General features: G+C 38.5%; 1 protein-coding gene across 3 annotated transcripts in view; it reads left to right on the forward strand.

Moving 5' to 3' along the window:
* The window catches only part of tmem132e (transmembrane protein 132E), a 146,016-nt gene extending 142,514 nt beyond the window's left edge, over positions 1-3,502 (forward strand). For all 3 annotated transcript variants that reach the window (XM_077739922.1, XM_077739923.1, XM_077739921.1), the window contains exon 9: positions 737-3,502. In XM_077739922.1, coding sequence (XP_077596048.1) covers positions 737-1,849 — 1,113 coding nt within the window. In that variant the 3' untranslated portion in view covers positions 1,850-3,502. The remainder of the gene's footprint in view (positions 1-736) is intronic.
* The last annotated feature ends 4,882 nt before the right edge of the window (positions 3,503-8,384 follow it).

Below are 8,384 nucleotides of genomic sequence, written 5' to 3' on the forward strand. Positions count from 1 at the left end.
CATTTTGCTTATCCTAATGACTTGTAGCTGTTATACCGTTGCACATTTAGTTCTCCTTTCTTCAATGAGGTGTTTTTTCGTGTCATTAAAAGACTGGAGGATTTGTCGAACTTGACAAAATCTTGTCAAAGAGAATCTGTTACTTTACGCACCCCGCTTGAACCCCAAGTTACCTCGCTTGCCTTCACACTGTAGGATAGATCCGAGACAGCTTCCGACGTGGAAGCTTAGAATCTAAAATGCAGAGTGACACCAAAGCGTAGCCTAGGGTGCGAGACCACCTCCACATGGGGTGTTTTGACAGAGACGCCAAAAAGACAACTAACTATATGTGTCCTCAGCTTTTTTTTTTTTTGCCATGAAAATACAAAATAAAACGGAGAAGCTATAAAACATACTCGGTACATTTGACTTCTTATTAGCCTGAAATGGAATGAGAATAAAACATTTTTTTCTCAGGAAAAAGAAGCATGTCTTTTCTTTGGCATAATCATAAATCCTAATATTCCGTGAGCCAAAATGGCTACCAATATGGATTTGGTTCGTCACATTCTGCTCCTAGTCGGCTTGTATTTGCATTACAGAGATTTCATTACAGAGATGCTATGAAATGCTACAACAGTTGACTTTAAAAGCATAGAAAAGCATATTTTAGATTCAAATCTGCCAGAGAAAATGACAGAACAGGTCTTCCACCAGCACTGGTTTAACCCAAGGACCTTTGTTTTCTTTACAGGAAGCCAGTTTATCTGTATGGATGCTCTTCAGCGACAACACGGCCGCCACGCTTTCCTACTTTGACCCCAGGGACTACAACTTCAACGCTTCCACATTAGACGACAAAGTGGTCTCCGTGTCCCAGGAGCCCCAGCAACGTTGGCCGGTGGTGCTGGCGGAGGGCGAAGGCTCCGGGGAGCTGGTACGCGTGGAGATGACCATTGGCGAAGCCTGCCAGAAAACCAAGCGCAAGAGCGTCATCGCTTCGGCTTCCGTCTACGTCAGAGTCCGCTTTGGCCCCGAGGAGGACGACTCGGAAGAAGAGGTGACCACCGAGGGCGAGGTGGAGTCGCCGGCCGTCACCGGACGCCCCTTTCCGGAGGCAGATTCCGACTCTGGCGGGCGAATTTACGAAACATCCAACGAGCAACCGGCCAGCGTTCCCATCGACTACACAAACTTCCCCACGGCAGGGAATCGGGAACGACCCACTGAAATGGACGACGAAGAGGACCAAGAAGAAGAAGAGGAGGAGGAAGACGACGACGGCGACTTTGTACACTCGCCCCGCAACATGACCGACCTGGAGATCGGCATGTACGCCCTCCTGGGGGTCTTCTGTCTAGCCATCCTGGTTTTCCTTATCAACTGTATCGTCTTTGTGCTGAAGTACCGCCACAAGCGCATCCCACCCGAAGGGCAGGTTAACATGGACCACTCGCATCATTGGGTCTTCTTGGGAAATGGCCAGCCTCTCAGAGCCCAGTGTGACCTGTCCCCGCAGCAGGTGGACAGTCCCGGCAATCCCCTGGACGGCGTCCAGACTTGCTGCCACGGGGACCACCACAGCAGCGGAAGCTCGCAGACCAGCGTCCAGAGCCAGGTCCACGGCCGGGGGGACGGTAGCTCCGGAGGCTCGGCCAAGGAGAGCGGCGAGGAGGCCAGCTCGCCCACCTCCAAGCGCAAACGGGTCAAGTTCACCACCTTTACCACTCTTCCCACCGAGGACATGCCATACAATTCCATCCCCGTCGCCGACGAGGAGGAAATCCAGTGGGTGTGTCAGGACATGGGTTTCCAAGACCCCGAGGAACTACACGACTACATGCGCAGAATAAAAGAAATCGCCTGATGAAATCATTCCGGAGAAAATAAATGGCTCCTTTTTATCACAAACAAAGAGAGAGAGAGGGGAGGGGGGAGGCCAACTGTCATTTTGGTTAGTTTGTTATGTTTAGTTTGCACAGTGCTGTAATCTTACCACACTGAACAAAACAAAACAAAAAAAGAGAAGGGCGCATAAAGGAAGCCAAAGACTCGACGACCCGGAGAGCAATGGCGGCGACAAACAAAGAGGCCTTTGATGAACACTCAAATACTGTCAAAGACTCTCGTACAAAAAAAATATATATATATATATAGATATAAAATGTTTTTTTTCCTGCCAAAGTAGGTACTTTTTCTTCACGGTCTTTTTTTTGTCACTTATGATTTGCTTATATTTTTTGACATGTCACGGCCAATCGGAAACCCCGTCAAAGACGACGCCCCCTCCGCTCCCGCCCCTTAACTGTCCAATGCCTTACAACCACACTCACTCGTCGTATCAATGGCGAATCGGAAGCGGTGTAGCGTCTACTCTGTAGCAAGCAGCTTTGTGTCTAGGATGAGGATCTTTGCATGGAAAGATGAAGTGCAATCACTTTTAATATTTTGTAATCTGGTATGCACCTAATCCCAGTTACATGCCATTTTTAATAAGAGCAGTGTGTACATGTGCATTCTTTATTTTACCAATGACATGGGATTTGGTTCATGGAAAAAAAATAACAATCTTGGTAATTTTTTAATTTAATTGAAAGAAAATTCCTTGTTTTGCAGTTTGTGGTTTAGGTAGCCTGTACGCGATCCGTGGAATATGGGTAATATATATATATAGATATATATAATCTGACTACCAATTTGTTCAATGTTATCCATGTCATTTTATTCTGAGTAGCAAAAATGTCAGGTGGTCTAAATTTACAGATTACTTTGCATGATCCATGTTTAATTGAATCCAGTGATCTATAATTTGGGTTCAAATCACTATTAATCCGGGTTAAATTTACTCTGGATTGCATGCAATCTGGGTAACACGTCATTTGCAAAAGTGTCAAATAGTTCCATGTTCAAAAAAAGAATGATGCTGGGTTATTTTTCTTGTGCATTTGAGGCTTACATTGAATTTTGGAAGCAGCTCAACTGGGTTACATGCAAATGGGATTACATAATCTGTTACATGAAATTTTATTTTGAATTTCACATTCTATTCATTTTATTTGTAAATGTTTGGACGCTACCAATATAACTCTAACCTTACTGAAGTAATCACTCGCATGATACATACCAAGATCATTTTTTTTTTCCTTTTGGTTTACTCTGCACAAGTTTTTTCTTTTCTCCATATAACCAAAATCATATTGTTCCATGCATATTTGATTTTTTTTTAATTTCCAAAACTGATCCGATATCATGCAGGAAGAAATAGCTGTATGTAGCTTACCTGTAATTTTTTTAATGTTCCATGAAATCTGGGTAACACATATCTGAAGGAGTCAAATTTGGATAACATTTCTCTTGTTTCAGTGCCACTGACAACGACGGAGCGTTCAATCCATTTGAAATGGAAGGGCTAGTAGCAGTTGGATTGGACATCCGTCACCCCCAATGGTAGCCAATTAGTTAACATGCATACAATTTGGGTGTCAAAATTTCAGTTTGCTCATACATATATGTAGATATGTATATATATGTATGCATGTATGTATGTATATATATATATATATATATATATATATATATATATATATATATATATATATATATATATATATATATATATATGTAGGTAAATATATATATGTATGTATACATATGTATGTATATATATGTGTATATATATATATATATATATATATATATATATATATATATATATATATATATATATATATATATATATATATATATATATATATATATATATATATATATATATATATATATATATATATATATATATATATATATATATATATATATATATATATATATATATATATATATATATATATATATATATATATATATATATATATATATATATATATATATATATATATATATATATATATATATATATATATATATATATATATATATATATATATATATATATATATATATATATATATATATATATATATATATATATATATATATATATATATGCATGTATGTATATATATACATACATACATACACGTATATATATACACATATATATATATATATATACATGTATATGTATATAAATGTATATATATATGTGTGTATATATATATATATGTATATATGTGTATATTTATAATGCTATGGCAAGTGTTATTTGAATTAAAAAATAACTCCAGTGGCAGCTGAGCTTATCCCACTTTTAATTAGTGTCCCGCTTTGATGGCCGGCACTATTGACGCTCATAAAACAAGCTCCCCCTTTTCCGGCCTAACGAAGCAACTAGGAGATGAAAAATGCTTTTCTTGCCTAACTTTTTTTTTAATTTTTTTTTTGCCTTTCGTTCCAAACAGCATCTAAAGGCTCAGATGTGTTTTTCTTCTCGTCTTTCTTCGTGGCAGTAATTAGCCCTGGTTTAATCGCGAAGCTTTATTAAAGAGCCCATCCAGAATTGTTCTACTGTAGCGTTACAAATGTCAAATGACACATTTTACTTTGAAAGTCTTCAAAAGTAGAGACCAAGGACTCAAGTATTTGCTACATTAATTTAATTTCTCCGCGGACGGTAGCACACGTCTCCCGTTTAATTTTATCAAGAAATCACTTTACCCTGACAAAATGCGCGTCAGGAAAGCCTTGACCTCCACTGAGTCCGATATGCGAAAATGCAAAGTTGAAATTTAATGTTCTCCTGACTTTTTTTGCAAACATCTAGCCTTGTAACTTTTTGAATAATCTTTAAAACTCTGAAATCAACAAACACAATTTGCTTGGTTTTGACACAGACAGACTTGTAAATATTAGTAAAAGATATATTCAGTCCATGACCTAAAGTATAGTTTCTTTTCAAGGATACTAAAGTACAAAAGTTAGGAAAATTGGGCAGAGGTTTGCTTTGCAAAATGGATGAATGTTTTTGGTAGATTTTGCTTTAATGGACATGATGGGCCAGCCACTTCTGTTTCAGGTTATTTCTTTCTTAGCATTTCAGTTCTTTAATTCGTCAAAAATTGGCTTTTTCAAACCAAAATGTTCCCTTTTTTTCAGTTCTGACTTTTGTTTTTTGTTGGTTTTTTTTAGACATTTTCTTGTTATGGTAGACGTCCAACCTAACTCACATTATTTAGTGAAACTGATATTTTTTAAAAACTTGAATACCCAGTAATTTGTTTATACTTCCTGTTCCATTTCAGAAAAGAATCCTTAAGGCAAAAAAATCTTCAAATGAAAATCTACTTTAAAGCTGAACTTCCTAACTTTAATTTTGACTTACTGATTGGACAACAAAGTTCACTTTCCAAGGGTGAATTCCAACAAAGTGAATTCTTAAAGTCATGCAATCCTGTCCTGATTTCAACCCTGATACCCATATCACACATTCCATTTTCTAGTCTTCTTGTTCTCAGCCATGTTTTGAAATTTCTTATTGGCCAACTTTAGCTTTATCAGAATGAATGTACGTCTTTGTCAATTCCCTCACCACGAATCCAACAAACCGGCTGCTCTGTGTTCACTGTAAATCCTCATGGGTCAGTGGCTTTGCTGTACAGATGAAGCGCGGCTTTCTCTTGAGCTTCATTTTTTGTTTTTTTATTCATTCATTCATTTAAATATTTTGCCACGTTTGGTTTTGCCTTTTTTTTTATTTTAACGCTGCTCGGGTGCACTCGTTTGTATTTTTCTTACAAGCTGCTAAATGAAAAATGGTCCTCCCCCACTACCACATAACGCCGCCACATTGACCGCCATGTTCATGTTACACAGCACTGATCTATTTCCTGTATTCTCTTGGAAGCAAATCCTTGTATTTTCCCCTCTATATGTAAAATACTAAAGAAAATACATAAACGCTCTGAAAGCCTCATGGATTTTCTTTAACGATCTATAGAAAACATATAGCTTTTTTTACATGGCAATTTGAAATTTTTGTCCAGATTTATTTCATTGATTCATATAAATTTGAAAAAACTTTGCAAGAGGGAGACAAACTTTAAAAAATGTCAAAACCCATCATAGAAGTGTTCACAAATCCTTCTTTTGTTATCCCGGCATGCCACAGTGGACTGTGATCACCCATCAAGTTGCCGCAAAGGCGCCTGACAGCCCGAATATCTTTTTAACGCCATAAAGCATCAGCTGTAAATGTCACATTTCAGCGTCAGTCCTTGTAAATCCCACTGAAAAACATGTTCTTTTCCTAGATGCATTATTTTCTCTGGCCTCCAGCAGCAGTACATCACAAAGCGACGTAGAGACATTATAAAAAGGGCGAGACTTTCTGTTTAATTTAAAGGGTGGAGTCAACTAACTTTTTTTTTTAACTCATAGATTGTCATTTTTCCATTTTTTTTTCCAGCAAACCAATGTGTGTACAAGTCAGCCCAGTGGAAAAGTGGTTAGTGCATGGGCCTCACAGTTCTGGAGTCGAGGGTTCAATATCAGATGCGTCCTCACTGTGTGGAGTTTATATGTTCTTGCGTGGGTTTTCTCCAAGTATTCCAGGCTCCTCCCATATCCCAAAAACATGCTTGATAGAATGGTTAAACACTAAATTGCCCCTAAGTTATGAGTGTGAGTGTGAATGTTTGTTTCCTGGTGCCGTGCAATTGGCTGGCCACCATTTCGAGGTGTACCATAGTTGGCTGGAATAGGCTCCGGCACCCCATGCGACCCTTTTGAGAATAATTGTGTGTATAAAGAAAATGGTCTAGTAGAATAAACAACAAAGTGGATTTTAGTGGCAACTTTTAGTTAAGCTCCACCCTTCAGTTATGGTCTATCTTTACTATCTTTAAAAACAAATAGACAACTTCATCTATTTTCAATACAGCTTATCCTTGTTAGTGTCATGGTGGACTGGAGCCTCCTATCCCATCTGATTTCAAGCTACCCTCTAAACTGGTTATCAGTCCCAAAATAAGTCCAATGCAATTCTAATCAAGTGAAAATGAACTGAGCACTTTATATTGCTTACTACTGGGTGTACGCCTCCACTCATAAAAACCTCTATGCTTTCAGAGTTGTCACGGTAACCGCAGCTTATTGGCCCAATCAACACAATATTGTCAACATCTCCTTTTACTCTGTAACAAACATCTTTCAGCTCAGATTGCAAGTGTGTTATTCTCTATTCCAGTGGAAGCAGCAGGCTTTTTTTTCTTCTTCTTCTCCCACTTGTTTTATTCGAGGCTTGCAGCCAAGGACAAGTGAGTCATTATTCATGGCACAGGGCCGATTCGGGCTTGGACATTAAAGGCACCTTTGTCAAGTGTTACCTGTTTGAACCCTGATCAATGAAAGCTTAGCCTCCCTCTCTATCCTCATGATTACACTTTCAAGGTTTTTTTTTATTTATCTTCTGTCACAGTGGGAGTGTGTGTGTATCTCACGGACAAAGAAAATGAAACTAGAGGGAATTTCCAAGCTTTTTTTTTTTTTTGGATGGTCCACCTTATGCCAGGAAGGAGACAGCGAGCGGCGACACTGCCATCCAGTCATCATGCATGTTTAATGCAAACTAGGGTCCAAAATGTTTTTCGAAAGTAGCACGCATTTGTCGACATGTCCTGCAGAATAAGGGCTAGGGCATAAGGCTTAAACTATTATTCATGAGAAAGTTCCAACAGATTCCAGTGGCACTAAAATTGTCCGTACTGAACTAAATATAAAGAAAATGTCAAAAAGTTGCTCCTTCTCACACAAACTTTTTGCATTAAACTGCAGAATGGGTTGATTTCGTATAGAAAATGGTGCACTATTGTCATTTGCTGGCAGTTGTGCGGAAATAAAATTGTTTTTGCGCATAATTGATGAATATGCTGGTCAATGTTTAAATTATAATTGGTGAGTGGGTTGCCCGGCGACTGAGTGGTTAATGTGTCTGCCTCACAGTTCTGGGGTCAAGGGTTCAATCCCAGGTCGGTTCTCATTTTGTGAAGTTTGCATGTTCTCTTGAGCTTGCGTGGGTTTTTTTCAGGTACCTCAGTTTCCTCCCACATCCCAAAAACACTCTAAATTTCCCCTAAGTATGACTTTACCTGTCCTTTGTCTCCTTGTGCCCTGCAATTGGCTGGCCACAGGTTCAGGGTGTCCCCTCCCCTTAGCTGGGATAAGCTCCAGCACCCCTGGCAACCCTTATGATGATAGGTGATTCAGAAAATGATTGATTGAATGTGTTAGTGTACTCCTCAATGATAGTGAACCATTTTATTCAAACTATGTCAGTTTAATTGAACAATAATCTTTTACACTCATTTTTCAGAACTATTTGTGCATGTTTGCTTAGCTTTTTTAACATTTTTTTACTCATGGGTTGCCATTGAAGGCTATTGATGGGCGCCACTAACCCACAAATTGGATTGGGTGTCTATGGCCGTCCATGGAAACCAATGAGT

Source organism: Stigmatopora nigra, chromosome 19 (assembly GCF_051989575.1).
Source record: "Stigmatopora nigra isolate UIUO_SnigA chromosome 19, RoL_Snig_1.1, whole genome shotgun sequence".
Classification (NCBI taxonomy): domain Eukaryota; kingdom Metazoa; phylum Chordata; class Actinopteri; order Syngnathiformes; family Syngnathidae; genus Stigmatopora; species Stigmatopora nigra.